Source organism: Notothenia coriiceps, unplaced genomic scaffold, assembly GCF_000735185.1.
Source record: "Notothenia coriiceps isolate Sejong01 unplaced genomic scaffold, NC01 NC01_scaffold00025459, whole genome shotgun sequence".
Taxonomy (NCBI): domain Eukaryota; kingdom Metazoa; phylum Chordata; class Actinopteri; order Perciformes; family Nototheniidae; genus Notothenia; species Notothenia coriiceps.
The window spans coordinates 15685-36628 of NW_011358160.1; the positions used below are offsets into that span (position 1 = coordinate 15685).

Consider the following 20944-nt stretch of genomic DNA (forward strand, 5'->3'; position numbering starts at 1 on the left):
ATAAATGTAAGTAAATCAATTGAATGTATCTACAGATTTCTTTTATTTGCAGATCAATTGTATATGTGCAAAGTATTTTCCGAGTTTACAAATCTTATTTAGCATATGTGGAACAAATGCAACATAGATACACATATAATTATTGTTGACACTTTAAACAATTTGAGTTACAATATTGCCATATTGAGACGAAACTACCTCCAAATGAAATTGAAGCTTATTCCACGACTCTGTGTTGCCATATCCCTTCCAGATGATCCACAGCTACATGGAGCACCTGGAGCGAACGAAACACCAGCATGCAGTCGCACATGAGCCCTCAGATACAGGGACATCAGCCAGAACACGGTGAGACAACCACACCATACTCATTACATACTGTTAGTTCCTTCTTAAAGAGGCCCTATTATGCTTTTTCGATATTCCCCTTTCCTGTAGTGTGTTATATAAAGGTTTTCATTCATGTTAATGGTCTGCAAAGGCTACATCCCAAAGTTTCCACCAGAGGAAGTTTCTCTCCCACCCTGCGTGAAATGCCTCCATTCAAATACTTTGATTACTTCCATTACTGTACATAATGACATCACTATGTAATACTCAAACTTCAATTGGCTAGTACTCCAACACATTGTACGCGATAGGTACCGTTAAGGGATGTAAAATCTCTAAGCAGTTCACCAATCACAACAGAGCTGGCCAGCTAACCAATCAGAGCAGACTGGGCTCTGGTTTCAGACGGAGGGTGAAAAGAGGAGCTGCAGCAGAGGCAGAATGAGAAAAATAAAGAGCTTTTTGAACATTAAAGCATGGAGACATGTCCCAGCAGAGGCACAGAATACAAATATGAACCTGAAAATGGGCACAATACAATAAATGAGAACATTGGATTTTAAGGCTTGACAAGGTGTGTTTTATGTCCATTCAATTGATTTGGACAGCAACCCTGTATTGGAACAGACACATGGAACAGACTTTATGGAAGATAGACCTTCGTTATAAACTTCTGAAATAAATGAAACTGGAGTTGAGTGGGACGGATAGAGGATGCTGTAGATCAGAGCTGTCACGGTCATCTCCAGTAATCCTACGATGGCCTGATGAGCTCTGTGGCTGATTGCTCACTTGTGGAGCAGATTATGCCTACTGCAGATGCCAGGAGGTCAGCAGACCCACTTATCAGTTATTATGAACATATCAATTTCAAAAAAGGCTATTTGTTTTATTTGTAATTAGTATTTTGTGTGGATATACTGGTTCAGCCCTTTGTGTCAGCAAGTACCAGTATTCACTCCGTTTCTGTTTACACATTGGTCTCCCACCCTAGCCATCGGATGGTTTGTTATTGATTCTTCAATGTACTGCCACCAAATCTGACCTATATTCACATCCACCTTTTTTTCACATATGCACGAATTGCAATACATTTGGTCATTGATTGACTTTCCCTCTAGCACCATCATCAGGTCAACATTTAACACTTTCTCACACTTTGGCTTATAAAGTAATGCCAGCAAAACTAAAGACACTAGGTCAACTAATGGACTAATGACTTTGCATTTATTGCCGAACAGTAAATACTAGCATAAACCAACATGGTGAATATGGTAAACATTATACCTGCTAATCATAGAGTGGTGCAATGACGAGTCCTAAATCCCGGAAGTGAGTTAGCATTTTACCACTACCGGTTCCCTCGTCTCAGAGCCAATGGGATTTCTCCATAGGATTTTGGAAAATAGCTGGAAATAAGGTCTGTGGTTGAGACACATTTAAGAGACGGATCACGTTTTGTTCTACGACATTAAATACATCAGCAGTGACCCCACTGGTGATTTCTGAAGAGTTTATGTGTCTGAAAAACGATGGTTGTTAACAAGTGGCTGAGTAGGAGTACAGAAGTTGTCGAGGTCATTACGCCGAACACATTTGCCCCTGTTCTGCTTGAAAGCAAGTACCTGCCTCCTGCAAACTGTTCAAACAAACGCTTCAACTCGTACAATTTGGAATCTGTATGTTTGAATATGGATCTTAAGTTGGCGTGACGTTGAAGCAGCGACCCTGCTGTAGTTCGTTTATAGCATAACGTTAGCATTTTGCTTCTGGCGATTCCATTTATGATTTAGAAAATTATAAAAGTAGGGTAGACATGTGGATATTACCCGGCTGAACAAAACGTGCATTTATCTAACAGGTTCGTTTTCCACAGACCTTATTTCGAGCTATTTTCCAAAATCCTATGGAGAAATCCCATTGCTTTGGTGTTGAGGGAACCAGCAGCTTACTTCCGGGGAAATACGTCATCCCTGCACCACTCTATTAGCATGTAAACATTGGAGTTTAGTTCAAGTACAGCCCCACAGAGCTGTGAGCAGACAGAAAAGAGTACAATAATAGTGTTGTATGATAACCATTTAACTTATAAAGCTACCGATAGAAATAGTTGCAAACTTTCTTTCATTGTGCCATTTCTGTCAGTTTGTACTGATAAGATTCCCTGTAATGTACTGCTTTAATTCAACTTTAAAACATAAAACAGAGGTGTGAATAGTGGTTCACACTGTAGTGTGTATTTAGAGAGCCCCCATTAAATCCTAGCCTTAACATATCCCTCCAGTTGACACACACACACACACACACACACACACAACTTTAGATCAGACTCCCTGTTTGGCAGCCAATAAGCTGCAGCCTGAGAAGAGGCATACGAAACAAGCTGCCTCAGCACCCAAAAGAGAGAGTTAGACAGGGAGGGAGGGGTGGGGGGTGCCACAGAGTGAGGGTGGGAGAGCGTCAGAGTGTTCCAGACTGCACAGCGGCAGCTGTGTCGTATCTCAGCAGAGGATAGGAAGGAGGAAGGAGACCCTGCTAGAGGAGGACAGTGGAGGATAGGAGTTGCTGCTGCTGCCTGCCTCTCCTGCTCTCTGTGGATGATTTACTCTGCGCTGTGTGTTCCTGCTCTCACTGCTGCTGAAACCTCAAGGATTACTGTTGTTGTGACTGCTGCTCACAGTTGTGCTGCAGTGTACGGAGCCAACAGCTCTGCCGCAAACTCCCAGCCAGAAGGATTACAGCATATTTGACCTCCACTGTAGATGTACTCACAGTGGCCAATGTCCAACCTCCCAGGCTGAATTTGGTGCTTCAGTGACCCACCTCATTTGCCATTGTCGTCTGAACCTCCTGGTCCCTGTTGAGGCACTGGGCCATGATCTGGGGGGGCCATGAGCCCCGGGCGTATGCTGCTGTTTGTTTTTGGCTTTGTAGGCGGAGCGGTGGTTATCAACTCTGCTGTGCTGGTGTCCCTGTCAGTGCTGCTTCTGGTTCACTACTCTGTCTCTACCGGCGGCTTACCTGCCCTGCCTTCTTTACCCTCCTTACCCAGAGTCAGCAGGTATAACCTCTATGTGTGTATCTTATCTTTATATACTTAATTAATGTATCTTCTCTGTCGTCTCTGTAGACTGTCAGTTTGTAGCCACCCTGTCTCAATGTTGCTGCCATGTGGTTGGGTTATAACTGACAGCATGAGACTGCACTCTAAAAGTAGCCATATCTGAAAGACTATATCGCTATATCTAATTCGCTAGAGTTTATAACTGTTAATGATTATTCTCATAAGTAAATTAGCATATTTTTCAAGATAAAATGGTAGTGGATGATTTTCTTTTGCATCCCGGTTGAAATAACAAAAGGCCACATTGGTCACCATCAGTGGCCTGCATGTGACCTCTTGCTCTCAATATGGTGGCGTGTCCATTGTTTTTGGGCCTCTTTTCAATGGCAGCCTTTGTTCTGCTCCACTGTACAATATTCACTTCATACCAAGCCACTGGAGTGAGAATAACTGCTGGTGTTTACCTTGTGTGATGCAGTGGAGGGTACTCTATATTTACTTATCATAATGCATTATTGAGTATTATTGGACTTTCAGTGCCCAGAGTTGTTGTGAATTAGAGTATCATCCCCTCCATGCAAGAGTGTGCTGTTGATACGTTTTATTATAAGAGATGGAGATGGTAACAGATATGTGTTCATGCTGATATATCTCTCTGCTGACATCCTTTAATAACACTCATGCTGCTACAAATCCCATCATAGAGACAGATACAACTGGATTAATGTTATTGCCTGAGCTAATAGATGGGAGGTAGTGGAGTTTATGAGCAGCTTTATTTCTATTCCAATCACTTCAGTGCCAAACTGTCCCAAGGCAGTCTTTGAAGCAACGCTTCTCTGTGAAGTCTCCACTCTGACTCGTCACACAATTAATATTGTGTTGTCCAAGTCATTACATGAGACATGCTGACATTTTAACTACTTGCCCGTTTATTTAAGTACCGTAAGTGTTACTTCAGGCTCAGTGAAGAACAGGATCTTAAAGTAGCGTTGGCAACTTTATTTATCACTTCACCCAGCACTTTTATACCAAGGGTCACTTTCTCTGCAGGAATCTCATCACAACATGAAGAGAGAGGGTGACAACATTCTAATGAGAAACTGTCCAACCGGTTTTATATATTATAAAATATATCTCATATCAGGCACTTCTTATTGCACAATATAAATCACTTCATACGTGTAATGTTCTTGCACCCTGCTGCTGTTGGGACTGCTTTTCTTGGTTACGGTCTCCCTAACTCTTCTTTATGGTACACTTTGGTCTAAACAGAAATATGTCTACTGTTTTTGGATAGATTGCAACATAATTAAGCAAGACATCCATTGAACACAGAGGATGAATCCTAAGGACATTTCTAACACTTTGCAAGATCAAGTGGCTTGTGCAGATATTCATGGTTCACTTCCCAAACGATTTATCATACTGCATTTGTAATCCTGTCTATTTCAATAGCGATGTCATTACGTTGGCATTTGTGATTTTAGGAAAGAACTTCTGGCCACTGTTTTTCTGGATTGCTTGGACATTTGTTATATACACTCTTGAGGATCAAATGCTATAACTTTTGCAAACTCCTCACTTTTCGATTTCAGTCTATTTTAACATTCAACATTTTGTATTTGTCCACTATATGGCTTGGGGATTAGCAAATGTATTTTCAGGTACAATTTTGGCTTCCTAAAATTATGAAAACGATATCAAACAAGTTCCTTTATGTTGTATCAAGGATGCTGTTATTCCCAAATATGATAGGGTTTTTTACAATGATCAAGCAGTCTTTGTCCAATTACGTTGGTTTAAGACTAAATCCCTGCAAAACTCATTGTGTACCTCACCCAACAGCTGCTATACTTTGTGATTAGTGCTTATTAGCTAAATGTAACATCCTTACAAGCTAAATAAGATGGTTACCATTATGAGCTTATTAGCATGGTGACATTAGCATTCAGCACTGCTCTTCCTAAGTATAGCCTCATAGAGATGCATTAGAGGCTAAGTCTTGTTTTCTTTTTATTCTAATAATGTGAGAAAGACATCACCAACCGGCCAGTCTTTCAGACATTTGTATATTCCTTTCTTTCGAAATTGCGGTGTTACATTGTGATCAATCCTTCTATTGTTTTTATATCCAGAAAGGAGCGTCCCATCTCCATGGGCATATTCCAACTTCCCGGAGCTGATGGTGTGACCCCTGAGCTCCACAAGGAACCCGTTGAAACCCCTTCAGAACCATGGAGATTCAACAACCTTAGCCATCCGCGCTCTAATACCAGTCTCCAGGTATGACGTACAGCTACACACACACACACACACACACACACACACACACACACACACACACACACACACACACACACACACACACACACACACACACGGCTTTATTTGACCGGTTTCAAAGTGTTAGTTACTGTCAGATGTTGGCTCATACAGATTCCCACGGATGGGACTAGTGACATCAACCAAATTGCAAGCCCTCAATGCCAAAGAGAGAGTACATTTCTATGGAGGGAGAAAGGATTGTTGAGTGTGTCCAGAATTTTTAGCAGCCGCTTGTGTGTGTAACGGGGTGGCTTGAAGCCCAGCAGGCGGAGGAAGTGGTACCATTCTGGGGCCTGTGTTTAACCTCAGGGGAGGGTGGAGTGTCTTCACATTGTTGCTGTTGGAGACCATGTTGCAGGCAAGGCCATCATGAATATTAATGACTGCCTAATAGGTATTCATTGGCTGTTATTACACTAGTACAGGGTCAGAGAGAAATTGTAAGTTTAGAGTTCAGGACTTGTTTTATAACAGGCATCAGAAATGGTTGATAAATTGCTCTTATCAGCACCTAAATCCTTGAGTACAATTTAGGTATAGCAGCACACCTTTCTCCCACAACTGCAACACACACAAACACACCAGGCACTCTGGGCATTTTCCAAAGGTACTGCTGTATATGTTAACCAGTCACAAAGATTTACAGTTAATAATCCATTCCCTCTCATCACATGAAGGGGCATGTTTGTGTGTGTGAATGTTTTTGGATGGTCGGTGAGAAGCCATTATCCGCAGAGGAGGCTGCTCAGTGCAGCTGTAGTAACAATAGAGTAAAAGCAGCATCCAGACATGAAATGAAATACTGCCATAAGTCTGCAGTGAGATGAACTGGACACAAGAAAAGGGATAAACCAATGTAGAGAATTTCTCATTCAATATCTGCTTGTGTTATTAAAGTCTGCTCAAAGTGACCGAGGGATCTGCTGCCTTGTTGTTGTCCTGATTGATTAATTTCCCTCATGCCCTGTTCTATTTGTAGCACTCAAGCCAATGGCATTAACAGATCAAAAACAATACAGGGTTAGAAACTCTGTGTGCCACATAGAGCTGCTGAGAGCTGATGAAACCTAAGAGTGATTATTGGGTACTGTACATCAAGGTCATTTTCATTCATTCAGCAATTGCCAACCTAGTCACTTTGTGTAGCTATAAATATGGCTCAAAACACTGTACGCTCGTGTAGTTCAGTTTAGGCTTACCCCACAGCTTTGTTTATTTTTGGGATACATGCAACAGTGGCAGACAGGTGCAAACGTGCTTCTATGGCCCGATAATTCCTGCAACGTCCTGTTATTTCTGTATGTTTGTACATTACATTTCACCTTTTTTTCACATGAAGTCATTTTGTGGAATTAATATAAAAATATTAATGACCAAGGTGTTTTAATATCCCTCATTTTTGAGGAACAGTTCTCCCCAATCAAAGGGGAAGGTGAAAGTTCAAAGGAGACATTTCCCAGTCAGGATGCTGAAAAGGCCCAGGTAGACCTGTGTGTGACTCAGAGAAACTCTAACCCTGGCGTCTACCAAACATATCAAGTTTAGTCATTAACACAATTGGCTTTGGTGTGATTAAATACAATGATGCTAACATACTGGCTTAACTTCATATGTCATTCACACTGCATGATGTTGACCCTTATTTATTTTTAGGCGGCCTCAACATTTAAAAGCAATATATTTTGTTTTGTTATTTTCTGTTAATTGGTAACATTACAATTATTGCTATCCATTAAGGTAAACCACTAGCGTATTGGGAGAGTTGATGACATTGAGCCATGGCTTACTGTATATGAGATTGATCAGTGGCTATTACTTATCACGACTTCCCTCACTCTGAGCATTTGGATCCATATCTTAAGGCTGTTTTCACACTCAACCACAGTTTGGCTTCTGGTTGTTCATTGCCAGAAACGATATGATTTGTCAAACATAGAATGTCCTGGTTGCATGTGGTGGTTTGGTTAGTGATTGGTTTGTGTTCAGCTGCATGTCAAGGTGCACTGGTGCACACTGCACACTGTTGGTTGTAACATCTACTACTCTTGGCTTGATTTTATTTAAATAGAAGGAATGTAGATGTACGTGCTATTGTAGTTCCTCAAATGTTGAAGAATCATAACTCATGGTTCACTTACCAGCTTTTTCCTTAGCTTATGATTAAATTGTCTCTGTTGTCTTCATGTGGCCCAAGTATGCCTCTGGTAAAAAGTTAGTTTGTAGACCACGTTTTCAAAATCAATGTCAACTTTGACGCTCGTTATTTAAAGTGTTTATCTATTTAAATCAAGTTTGGAAATGCAGTGAGTTTTGAACATATTTTCACCTTGATCCCACTTTTGTTTTATTGTGTTCGGATCAATATGTTCTGCAAAGTAGCTGCATTTATTGCCATAGCCATGAAGTAAATAGATGTACCTTTTTGATTTGAATGATATCCCCTCACTCTCTTCTTCTCCACTCCTCCTCTCCCTCCTCTTCTATCTTAAGGATGAATTGGCCGGTTCCAGCTCCAAGTCCGGTACGCCAACCAACCAGGGAAGGGTCTCCAAAACTGGAACTACTTTACAAAGTGAAGGGTCTCAGGGTGGTGCCTCTAAATCAAACACATCTTCACACAGTGCTAACTCTCAGTCAACCACACAACAGTCTCCTCATGACGGAGTGTCTACCGGAATGAGTCCATTGACATCTGGATCACCCCTGTCCCCTGCTGCTTCCAATGTTTCCATGGAGTCAGAGGAAGTTTCTGACGTGCTCAACAAGAACCTGGACAGGAGCAGAGGAAAACCAGAGAGCAGTAAGAGCATTGCAGCCGTGCAGGAAGGACAGCAGGGTCAGCCTGGACATGACGCCTCTACACCCCTCAAAGCTGATGGTACGTACTGCAGTAAACATTAAGCCCCCCCTCAGTTTGAGAGTACTGGCTACTCATCCCGCTGTGTTGTATCCCTGCTGGTTGTATTAGATGGAGCGGAGAATGTGGAGAAATCTGAGGTTCAGGCCATCATAGAGTCCACTCCAGAGCTGGACATGGGTCTCGAAGGCTGCATAGGAACGAGGTACAGGACTTATTATTGGATGTTATATCATCATTACCCTGAAGTTAGAAAGATTTCAACCCTTTTCCCTCACTGGGGATTTTTTTTTATTGTCTCTACGTTAATGCATCTAGCATACATTTTGGGAACATGTTTTTGTCTTTGTCAACTAATAGAATTATTTAAACAAACCGGCATTTACATTTAAATTAAGAAAAAAATTATATTGGGTGGTTTAGATCAGAACTGAAGTTGGTTAACTGAATGTGACTTAGTTAAAGTGAAAAATATTATAGATGTATAATTTAATGTAAGTTTTTGAGGCAGACATTTTGTCTCTAATGACATTAGTGCACAACGGTTAAATGATGTGACTGGCAACAATTTCAAGTAGACAACCAATGCTACTAATGTGTCCCCCCCCGTTATTACCATATTTATACCGCAATATATTGCTGCCCATTTCTATGAATGCCGTATAAATATATTTTAATAGTTTTTGGAAAGCAATGGATCTCTGTCACAGAAAAATAAATACAGTAAATCAATATAGTGAAATACAAATCATTTCGGTCATTAAATGGTATATGTTAACAACCAGTAACACATAGATTCACAAAGTGTTAAAAATACTGGTGAAAGGAAAAGTTATGTTATATCAATGTTTATTTCCTCACAAAAACGATGACTTTTTGCCGTGACTAAGACAAGTCCATCATGAAATATTGTTATTGAGACAAAACTGTGGTTTAAACTATAAAAACTTGAATACAATATCTCTTTAATCAACTAACAACAAAACAGGATTAGGTTGACTCAATATAATTAACTAACAATGTAATACAGGACTAATATTTTAAAGAAAATATAAACAGCTGACTAACACAAATTCAGATGTATAAGACTGGCGTTATTATGCAAAAGAAATCTTGCGACACGATGCCTCTTTCACTTTTATAATCATTATGTTCTCTCTTTCTTGTTTCACATTTTCTCCCCTTCTCATCTGTACATCCAGCACACCAACTAAAGGTCGGATAGAGAATCTGGCGTTTGACCGTAACACAGACTCTCTGTTTGAGGAGCTGTCGTCTGCAGGGAACGACATGATAGCAGACGTGGATGAAGGAGCCGACATGCTGGGTAAGAAGCCTCCTGACTGGATGTTATCATTTCATCATCTCCTTTACTCATCATTTCATCACTTCATTTCTCAATTGTCTTTCCTTGGCTGTCGGGCTTCATCCTCATTACAGATGAGTTTTCTGGTGTGTTTAAATTAATTCCCCAAATATTTCTTTACCAGCTTCTCATACTAAATGTATGTCCTTGAGTCGGTTTTAGTTACCTTGTGGCATAGATGTGCAGGATTGTGAATAGTGTTACAGTGTTGTGTTGGGCAGTACCTATAGAATAGTTTCAGTTTCAATGAGAACTTGTTTAAAAATCTCTTACTTTGCTGCATCATCTTTTCCATGACTTTCAGACTACACCTTTCTGGGTAAGACTGAGAGAATCCTAGTTTGTAGGGTAGTCACAAGGATCAATTATTTCCTGATGGAACAAATTACTAAATAAAATACTGTGTATTCACATTATGGCTGATCCTTTTCAGGTATGGGTCGGGAAGTGGAACATCTTATCCATGAGAACACCCAGCTGCTGGAGACCAAGTTAGTACTTATTACCTTTTTTTGTCTTTTATTCAAAGCCAACTCTATCTTCCACAAGTGTTTATGTAAGCAGCCAGAGAGAAAACTACAAGCATTTAATGAAAAAATTACTTTTAATGTCAAAGTATCTATATCACGATTGCAGATAATGCTACATTAGTACGTCATGTTAAGTTACATGCCAAATAAATCCATTATTTTTGCCTTTTTTTTTTACAAAATGCTTGTTGTTATTGTTTGTTATTCATGCATAAGATTCCAGACGGTTATTCTGACAAATCAATTTCAGGCTTCTAAAGATGCATCTACAGTGTGGATACAAAAAAAGCAAAAGCTGTTTATTGCCATTCAATCTACTATGACCTAACTGCAGTGTTTGTGTTTGTAACCGAAGTTTGCAAACATACTTCATTCTAAATATTAATTTTAGATAACTAGAGAATGCAATTCCTGAAGAAATTGCTAGTGGGAATGCCTTATGCTGAAAAAAATCTTATGGCGAGGGATGCGTTTCCATGGAAACGGCATATGGTGAGATCTCAGATTTGGCGTAGAGCTGTTGAGGCATGGACCGGTGATATACAAGTGAAGATTGGGGGACGATTGGACCGTGTCGATTGGACTTACAGCGACATCGTGTTTCATGGCGAGTTGCCTGTCGCCATGGCAACGGCATTTGATGACACCCCATAATACGCTTAGATGCGTTGATGGCTGCATCGTTGCTAAACCTGTGAAGTTTTGGGCTGTTTGGAGTATTTTCACTGAAGTTATGAGAAAACCGTGTTTCAAGGCGAGCATTGTGTTGCCATGGCAACGGCATTTGAAGAAATCTCAAAACTGTCCCTTAGATGTCTTCACGGCTGGACTGTTAGCACACATGTGAAGTTTGAGCACTTTTTGAATATTTTCATAGGAGTTATACAATACATTAGGAGGTTACATTACTCTCTCTCTTCTCTTGATCACCCTCTCTCTTCTCTCTCTCTCTTCTCTTGATCTTTGGCATATGATGACACCCCATAATTGAAGTAGAGCTGTTGAGGGCAGGACCATTAACCTTTATCTGAAGTCTGCTGCTCTGAGCATGTCAGTTGGAGTGATGACATCATCGTGTTCCATGACACAGGTGTTTATATTTGAGCTAACGAGGTGTGCAGAGATCAAAGGTTTCCATTGTTCTGAATGAGAGATAAACCTCTTACATGTGAATGTTTTGTGGAAGAACCGTAACAGATATCTGTGAAATTTCAAACAGTGAAGCATGTCAAGGAAGTTGAGTATCTGAAGTGTAATTTTTGTGTACTTTCGGGTTAATAATGTGGCCTTTTTGGCAGATTAACTAAAGGACGGCTGCTACCATGAGGAAATATCTGCCTGAAATTACAATGGGCTTTAATGGAGGCATGTTGAACGTTTTTGTCACTTCATGCCCTCAAGAGGCATTTTGTTTAATTGTTTTGCTTAATTATTTGTCATTTTTCAAGCTAAGAGATGTTTTCCTACGTTTGAAAAATTATGTCTCAGGAATGTAGGGTTTGGGAATTATGGCAGTTTTAAAAATAAATATGAAGGCAAATTTCAAGATTTCCTACACACATCACGCACTCTAGTTAAAATCTGAAGAAAACCTCTTTACCAAGGTCTGAACAATGTTTAATATCTCTAAAAGTAAGAATCAGATTTAAAAGTTGTGTTACACGAATAATGTCAGAAAGATGTGTAACATTTTAAAGTTGGAATGAGGTGAGTGAAAGTATGAATGAACAGTTAGCAGTTGAAGTCGCATGAAGATTTGTTGAAGTCTGAAGAATTTCTCCATTGACTTCCATGTTAAAAATGGGATGAATTATGGGATGTATCTCTGGAATTATGAAAGTTATGAATGAGAAAAGTAATAGCCATTGATTCCCGACCGAGCTGAACGTTTTGATGTTCGAACAGAGTTTCTGCGATGTTCAATGCGGGAGGAGAAGAGGTGCAAAATTCTGTATCAGCATTCCCACTAAATTATGCAAACTCATTGAACACATGCAAAAAACATCTGCTCTGTAGCATAGTTGAAAAACAGGACAGTGCTGCCACCTTGTGGGTAATGTATGTTGACATGTGTTTGTTTACAGAAATGCTCTGAACGTGGTGAAAAATGACCTCATAGCACAGATGGATGATCTGACCTGTGAGAAGGAGGTTCTGCGGGGGGAGCTGGAGACCGTCACTCAGGCCAAGACCAAACTGGAGGACAAGAACAAAGAATTAGAAGAGGAAATCAAGAAGTAAGTACCTGCCCGTCGGTCTACATACCACATTTTAGTATATATTTAGCATAAAAGTGGCTGCTGAAGAGTTATTTCTTGTGTACTTACTTACAGGATTCGGGCAGAGCTTGAGGAGTCCAAACAGAAGGTCAAAAACGACAATGAGGAGGACGTAAGCTCTTGATATATTTTGTGATGGATGGATAACAGCAGTAGAGGTTCTTTGGGAATTCTACACAAACCTTGAAACTGATTTAATTAGTAAAATGTACCTTTTCACTTAATACCTTTTCCACAGCTGTTAGTGTTGCCCTTTAAAAAGCTTCATAAGAATTTGGATTGATCATGCGAAAATAAATAAAAGGTCAATGTGCCAATATTTATAATCTGTATATATATTGAATAGTGGTTGAGTGGTCTCCTGCTCATGCTTTCTCAGCAGAGCGATGTGCCTACAGCCCAGAGGAAGCGCTTCACCAGGGTGGAGATGGCCAGGGTCCTGATGGAGAGGAACCAGTACAAGGAGAGGCTGATGGAGCTGCAGGAGGCGGTCAGGTGGACCGAGATGATCCGGTAAGACCATATGAAGTACTGTAGAGCTGGAAAAATGGAAGAATCAATCAATTTGTGAAATGACATAGTAGTTATTTTCTGCATTTGTGCTCTATATGCTATACTATTTGATATAATTGACTCATGCATGATCACAAATGTGTTGTTTCTACATCAATACTGTAGGTCACTTTATCAGTGTAAAGTAAATGTACCTTCTTCCATTTAGCTGATATTTATTAAATAATTACATATGTGGTATACTGCCTACTACTAAATGATATTCATATCATTATGACGTTCAAGTGTGTAGTTGTGCAACATCTGTATGCTGTAGATGGCCAGTAATTGTAGTAATAGTAAGGTGCTGGTAAGTTTTTTTTTTTCATATTTAAATGAAAAGATCTTTCATGTTAAGTTGTCATCTAGTTCCTGCTTTAGATTCAGAGTTTTAGGGCAATAAACCTTAAAATGTGGTCTAAATGTAATTGGTAGTTTATGATTACTCTATTGTACAGATGATTTCAGGAGATCACCAGCAGACGATGGTTTATGCAGTAGAAGACTGTCCATATGTTTGGTATTTAATGAACAGTTTAAAGAAATAGGCTACAACTCCTTTTTTAACAAAACCAATCTGTGTCCAATTGTAAGCAGTACAGATGCCAGCATGCATAAAACACAACATTAACCAGACAAAGTGAACATTTTAGTTTTGTTACCAGAAAATGGCACTCAAAATTCATAATCCCTTATATAAAGTGATGAAATTGAGTTTAGTCTTGATTGGAAATTATGTGACTCATTTGTTGAAATGACTAAAACAGAGCTATGATATTTTATCATGATGGACTGTTGCAATTAAATACAATTCCTCATTTTCTTTGCCTATCTGAGCCTTAATCCACACACACTCTACAAAGGGGACATTCAAAGAGATACTACAAAAACAAAACACGCTGAATATGAAGTAGAAATAAGGAAACTGATGTAACACCCAGTCAAAAGCATTCAGTGTGATGAATTCAACTCTCTCTCTCTCTCTCTCTCTCTCTCTCTCTCTCTCTCTCTCTCAGGGCTTCAAAGGACAACCCCACTCTTCCAGAGAAGAAGAAATCCAGCCTCTGGCAGTTGTAAGATCCTCTTTTCTTCTCACTTCAGCTCTCAAACACCAACCACAGCGTGACTACAGTAATATTTCTCTGTTTAATTTTGATTTTCTTTTGTATTCCATGTTGTGTGGTTGTTTTCTCCAGGATGTAGGTAAATCTTTGACATGCTAAAGGTGTTTATTGACTGGTGTTCTGTTTTCATCTTGACAACAAAGTCTTAACAGAGGAGAGCCAGGAAGGAAACGGCAGCTCTGATATCAGATCTGAGCAACTTTACTTTGTCTTTTTCTCTTTATTAAATTAAAGAAAGTTATAAATATCAATCCTGACAGAAGCTTTTGAGAGCTCTGAGGTTGGAAGAATGCACTTGTTTGTTCTTAGAAGAACTAAATCTGAAAAACTGCATTTCTGTGATCTTATCCCGGCTCTCCTCTGTTGAGTTTCATAAGGAATGAGTTTGGATTGGTTGCTTTTGAAAGGGGATGTTATTTGGGGCAGGTTTTTTGGTGACAGGATAAGAGCAGGGGTGTGTTAAAGAGAAGCATTATCTGATAAATCCACTGTCTTTCCTGCCCTGTTTCTGTGTGTCCCTCTATATCCTGCTGATGTTGTGTCTGTGTGCAGGGGGTGAGTTGGGAAGGTTGCTACAGAGATGGGGTGGGGGAATAGTGGGTGGAGTAAAGTTACAAATGAAGTGAACAGATGAGAGCAGCGCTAGGTGACTGACTGGCATCATGAGAGCCACGCTCCTTTTCCGGTGAAATGAAAGAATCTGCGCCAAGCAGGAAAAAGTATTTCCATCATGCCTAAAAGCTGCTGTCGTGTATTGCACGTCAGACAACAGAACATATCCAAAATAGATTTTCTTTACTTTAACTTCAGCCAGTCAATACCTGTACATCCGAAAGGAACGCAGACATTTAAAAAGACGTAACATAATGACGGGGGAAAAAGTGACTAATGTCAAACAGTGGTGGCGTATATACACCACCTACATATTCAAATGTACTTATAGACATTAGGATATGACACCTCCTGCCATTGAGTCGGATCATTAGTCCTCATGTCCACCTATTGCTTTTCATTTTACAATATATCAGCGACTATCATCGATCTTCAATATAATCATGTAAAAGTTTGCCTGACTAGCGCAACACATTGTATGTGATAGGTTGAGGGGCGGGACATTGGCCAAGTGGTTGGCCAATCAGAGCAGACTGGGCTCTGATTTCAGACAGAGGGTGGAAAGAAGTGCTGCAGCACAGGCAGTATGAGAAAATTAAATAACTTTTTGAACAATAAAGCATGGAGACATTTCACAGTAGAGGCACAAAAAACGAATATGGAACTCTAATTTAGCATAATAAAATAATATAATAAATAAATAATAAAATTGATTGTATTTTTATTTTTTTTCTCTCTGCTTTGAAAACTTGTATTTACTGCCAGTGAAATGACAGCAGATATTTTCACCCAAAAAGGGTAAGGGGGCCATGAAGTACCTAGATTGGTCGCTCTCATGTACACGCTAATAAAGATTGACTCATCATGGACTTTATCTTATTTAAGAAGCTACAGGATTATAGTATTTGGTATTATTTGAAACATTGGAGGTGTATTTAAGTGTCAGATATAGTGATAAGTATTGTATGCTGTCATTGTACAGTTAGGGGTGTTTTTTTTCAGTTTTGCTCTGTGTTGTTGACTAACGTCCTCATCGGTGCACAATAGTAACCCCGCACTCCAGCCTTCTGGGATGAAAGCTGCTCTGGTGCTTTGCTGTTTAGGACAAAGGTCAATGGGGAAGTGCATATCAATGTGTGATTGCTCCCCGTCTGAAAGCTTGCATGGTGTGTTGGCATGGGGAAACGGAACCTTTTTTTTGTGTACCCTTAAATGTTGAAACTTACTTCTGCCACTGGAGCTACCGCTTGTGTCCACCCCTCTATACGTTTGTCTGTGTGCTTTTTCTCCCCGTTCCCTCCTACTTCCCCACCCTTACACTTGCAGTTTCAGCCGTTTGTTCAGCTCGTCGGGCCCAGCGGCCAAGAGGCCGGCGTCCGAGTCCCCGGTGAACGTCAAGTACAACGCACCCACCTCCCAGATTCAGCCGTCGGTGAAGAAGAGGAGCACCACCTTGCAGCAGCTCCCCAGTGACAAGAGCAAAGCCTTTGATTTCCTCAATGAGGAGTAAGTCGCTCACAGGAAATGAGATGAAAACTTGATGGGATGCTGTTACCTGTGTATGCTGAGGCACTAGAGACTCAAAACCCTTTTTTCATCACTCATACAGATCTGATTTACCCAGAGAAATTAAAACTGAAATTGCTTGTAGTTCTTTCAACTAATACACCATCAAGCCAAAATGAATGCAAGATTTATTAGTTTTATTAGCTCCGATTTCCCTAATATTGCCCACACTAAGAAATGGATTGCTTAAATTGGCTCCATTAATAATCAAAACTGAGTGGACTTCAACATCAAATATTTTGCGTTCCTCTCTAGAGATCTCTCTATACCAAGTCCTTCCTAACACTTATGCTTCAGCAGTTTAGTGTGGGTTTTTTTCCTGATCCTGAAAGTTGGTGAATTGGCGGAGTGATTCCCCTGTAAAAAAGGTGCTAAACATAGTGACCTCAATGTAAATCCTTCATAATATGCTACAAAATGTTTTAATCCAATTGTTCTACTTGTCCCTGTTTCTTTAAATGATGAAAGCATTGGTGGAAGAAGTATTCAGAGGATTCATTTGAGTAAAAGTACCAATACAGTAATGTTAAAATACTCATTACAAGTGAAAGTATTGCATTCAAAATCTTTAGCAAAAGTACAAAAGTATTTATTTCTTTGCAATTTGTTATTTAAAAGATGGTGGAGAACATTTCACCAGTTACGATCAAACAGACTTGCAGTTAGAGGAAGTAATACAGATTTGCAATAAGGAAGCAGTTTGAATTATAACCCTCAAAAGTAAAAAAGTATAATAAGTAACATGTTGTTAAAGTATAAAAAGTAAAAGTAGGAAAGCCATGTGTGTCAGTGAGCTGTTGTCCTCTCCGCAGAGTGGCAGCGGACAACGTGGTGTCCCGGCGGGAGCAGAAGCGGGCTCAGTACCAGCAGGTGAAGGCTCACGTCCAGAAGGAGGACGGCAGAGTGCAGGCCTACGGCTGGAGTCTGCCCAAGAAGTACAAAGTAAGGAGAACTACAGAATGTCTGGTCCTCTTCAGGTCATGGTAGAACTGCTGTGATGTGAGCTACAACAGAACAAAAACTCTAACGCATGTTTGTCTTTCTCCAGGCGAACGGTGGTCAGGTGGAGAGTAAGATGAAGAATCTCCCTGTTCCTGTCTTCCTCAGACCAGTGGATGAGAAAGATGCTTCTATGAAGGTATGTCCTTCAGCTTCTTAATGTAATACAACTACATCAACCTTTTTTGTTTGATCCGCAGTATTAAAGGGACAGTTCAGCTCAAATTCAGAAATGCATATTTTTCTTACCCGTTGTGCTTTAAATTGATCTAGATAATTGCGGGTGTGGCTTAAAAACTCGGGAACTCAAACCATATACTGCAGATGTCTGCCTTCTCTCAGATACTGTACATTGTAACATTTGAAAACATCAGTTATTTCAACTTTACAACAGTAATGTCTTTATTCAGAACCAATATCCTCATCACTCAATATAATCCACAGACCTTGTTAAAGGCAGTTTAATACAGGAACTGTTTTCTCTCACGGCACAGAAGTAAGCTTGCATCGACTAAAGGACGAGATGTTCATGCTATATTTATTCAATGTTGGCATCCTCCTCGCATGAGCTGAAAAGATTAGTTCAGGAGAGCTTACATGAATACTGCTCACAACAAAGTCTTTGGATTATCTTGATTAAAAGCGTCATGGTTCTGAAAAGAGACATTGTTGTAGAGTTTTTCAATTTGTATGTGTATAAGTGCGGTCTAGTACCATCATATGGGAGAGAAGGCAGCTGTCTCCGATGTGTTATTGAGTGAACTATCCCTTGTTAGACAGGAAAAATATTGTTAATCATTATGTTGATATGTTGTGACTGAAACTGCTGAAAGCCCGTTATTCGCCAGATACTGCTGAAAGCCATTCTTGTAACTGCATTACAAGCAATTTTTTTTTTTTTTTTTCTTAGCTGTGACTCAAACGTAATATCTGAAAGCTCTCAAATGATATGCGAGACAGTAAACCTGTGTGATAACGATGCATGTGTCATGGTATTCACTGTATCTATGTGTCCGTGCTCCAGCTGTGGTGCGCTGCCGGTGTGAACCTCTCCGGAGGTAAAACCAGAGACGGAGGCTCCATCGTAGGAGCCAGCGTTTTCTACAGCGACGTGCCTGGACCAGAGAGCCCTAAAAGGAGGATAGGGTCTCAGAGCAGCCTGGATAAACTGGACCAAGAACTCATGGTAAAACACACAGACACAGAGGTTTCAGTGACGATGACAATCCTGTAAAGCATGGGTGTCCAAACTACGGTACGGGGGCCAAATGCAGCCCGCAGCCCATTTGAAACAGCCCTCAGCTAATTCAAAGTATAATGGAGTATGGCCCACAAATGAAACTTGTGATGGTCATATATTGTACTTAAATATATATGTACAAATATATTACACAGTATGCATGTGTTAATAAGCCCACTTTTTTTTAACAAAAACAAAACCCCTGGAGAGCTGTGATGTAGGCTTTTGTGTTTCTTAAAGTATTTTTCAAGTATCAAGAATAATTTACCTACATTTGATGGATTTTGCTAATTTATAACTTAACTGATAAGGTAATATACCTCACCTCTAGTGAGCGGTCCGGCCCTTCGTATATTTTTCTGTATGTGGCCCTCGGTGAAAAATGTTTGTATACCCCTGATGTAAAGGATTACAAATCACACTTTTTGCTTTGTTCTGCAGGATCAGCAGAAGGAGTTGCAGCACCACGATGAGATGTCGTCGCTGGTCTGGATCTGTACCAGCACGGAGTCCACCACCAAAGTCGTTGTCATTGACGCCAACCAGGCCGGAAACATCCTGGAGAGCTTCTTCGTGTGTGACTCCCACGTCCTCTGCATCGCCAGCGTTCCAGGTCAGTGGGTGGATTAATGTGCATCTGATTGCTGAAGAAAAGGATAAACTGTGTGCAAATGATACACAAATAAACTGCACCAAATACAAGGATGCCCATCTTTAAACCATTATTATGTGTGTATCTTTATAAAGGTGCAAGAGAGACAGACTACCCAGCCGGTGAGGAAGTAGTTCCAAACTCTGAGACAGAACCAGTGGCAAACGTCTGCTCACAATCAACAGCGAGCAGCTCAACTGAGGGAGAAGACGTGCTCGGAGGCATCACTGTGGTGGGCTGTGAGGTGGAGGGGGCAACAGCTGTTCCTCAGAGAGCAGGCAGTCCAGGAGAGGACGGAGAGACCGGTCAGAGACATTTACTCTTACATCCCTTTCCTGCCTAACATTAGCATGCACATCTCGGTGATCAGAGCCAGTGTTTAACAAGCTTCGGAGATGTACTTTTAAAATAATGATAAGGAAAGAAACAACATTTTAAAGAAGAAAAAACATTTCCACTCCTTACATACATAGTTAATTTATTGTGTTGGAATATCTGAAACTTTATTATTCTTTATGTACTTTATAAATTAAACTGTCAAATATTTTACAACAATATGTATGTATATTATATTTATTGTACTATCTACAAAATCGACACATTTAAACATACATATTAATTAAATAATAACCCGCAATTAACATGAATGCAGCTTGTTTTTCCAAGATATTGTGCGGAGAGGAGAGAAATGTGATAAACTAGAAAATGCATTTCCTGCTGAAAATGTGTGTGATTCCTGAATATTTTATTAGCTGAATGGTACCTGCTTTTAGCTACAAAAACCAAGCAAGTGTGTTGCTGAACTTAGCGGAAAAATGCAGTAAAGTGAAATGATTTGAATCAAAATGGTTACAGCTCAAATGCATTGCAATGACTTTGTTGAAAACTTGAAAGTGAAATGTTAAATTGGAAGAGTAGGAAAAATAGTGAAGAAGCTTAATATTTAAAAAAAAATGTTTAAAAAAGGTATCAACAACTAAATGTATAGCCTCAATGTCCTGAAATAGCTGAATAATGTAATAGTTGAATGGTTTCTGTAGCTGAAAGTAGCCTGAAGGAGTTAGATATAAAATGTAAGTAGTAGTGAATGAATTTGTATTAAGAAGAGAAAAGAAAGTAAAAACACTTTGAAAAGCAGCAGAATATTTTAACTGCAAACTTTTCGACTAAAACCACATGTCACCAATAATGTATAAAATATGAAGAACATGTTGAAGTCAGTATGAAGTCTCCATCAGACAGAAAAGAATAGGCTGAGACAGTCTGTTAAAGTCCATTCTGTTTGTCAGTGTTTGTTTCTGTGCTGAGCACCTAATCATAGCAAATAACCATAACACCTGTGAGCCCAGAGTTCAAGTTGCCATGGTGATGTGCAGTAATCAGTGAGAGGAGAGCCTTTCCATTGGTCTGAATGAGAGTTAAACCTCTTATATTTGTAACGTTTT

General features: G+C 39.9%; 1 protein-coding gene across 8 annotated transcripts in view; it reads left to right on the plus strand.

The window, feature by feature from the left end:
* The window catches only part of LOC104956142 (C-Jun-amino-terminal kinase-interacting protein 4-like), a 33156-nt gene extending 13212 nt beyond the window's left edge, over positions 1–19944 (plus strand). The window contains exons 4-20 of one of the 8 annotated variants that reach the window (XM_010783590.1): positions 254–348; positions 5533–5680; positions 8213–8600; positions 8691–8784; positions 9782–9906; positions 10379–10436; positions 12560–12712; positions 12809–12866; positions 13134–13267; positions 14323–14379; positions 14503–14505; positions 16369–16548; positions 17421–17550; positions 17657–17746; positions 18632–18793; positions 19289–19460; positions 19595–19944. In XM_010783590.1, coding sequence (XP_010781892.1) covers positions 254–348; positions 5533–5680; positions 8213–8600; positions 8691–8784; positions 9782–9906; positions 10379–10436; positions 12560–12712; positions 12809–12866; positions 13134–13267; positions 14323–14379; positions 14503–14505; positions 16369–16548; positions 17421–17550; positions 17657–17746; positions 18632–18793; positions 19289–19460; positions 19595–19842 — 2295 coding nt within the window. In that variant the 3' untranslated portion in view covers positions 19843–19944. Of the gene's footprint in view, positions 1–253; positions 349–2794; positions 3392–5532; positions 5681–8212; positions 8601–8690; positions 8785–9781; positions 9907–10378; positions 10437–12559; positions 12713–12808; positions 12867–13133; positions 13268–14322; positions 14380–14502; positions 14506–14982; positions 14986–16368; positions 16549–17420; positions 17551–17656; positions 17747–18631; positions 18794–19288; positions 19461–19594 lie in introns of those variants that run through there. The other 7 variants (XM_010783593.1, XM_010783589.1, XM_010783592.1 and 4 more) reach the window with 7 other exon arrangements.
* The last annotated feature ends 1000 nt before the right edge of the window (positions 19945–20944 follow it).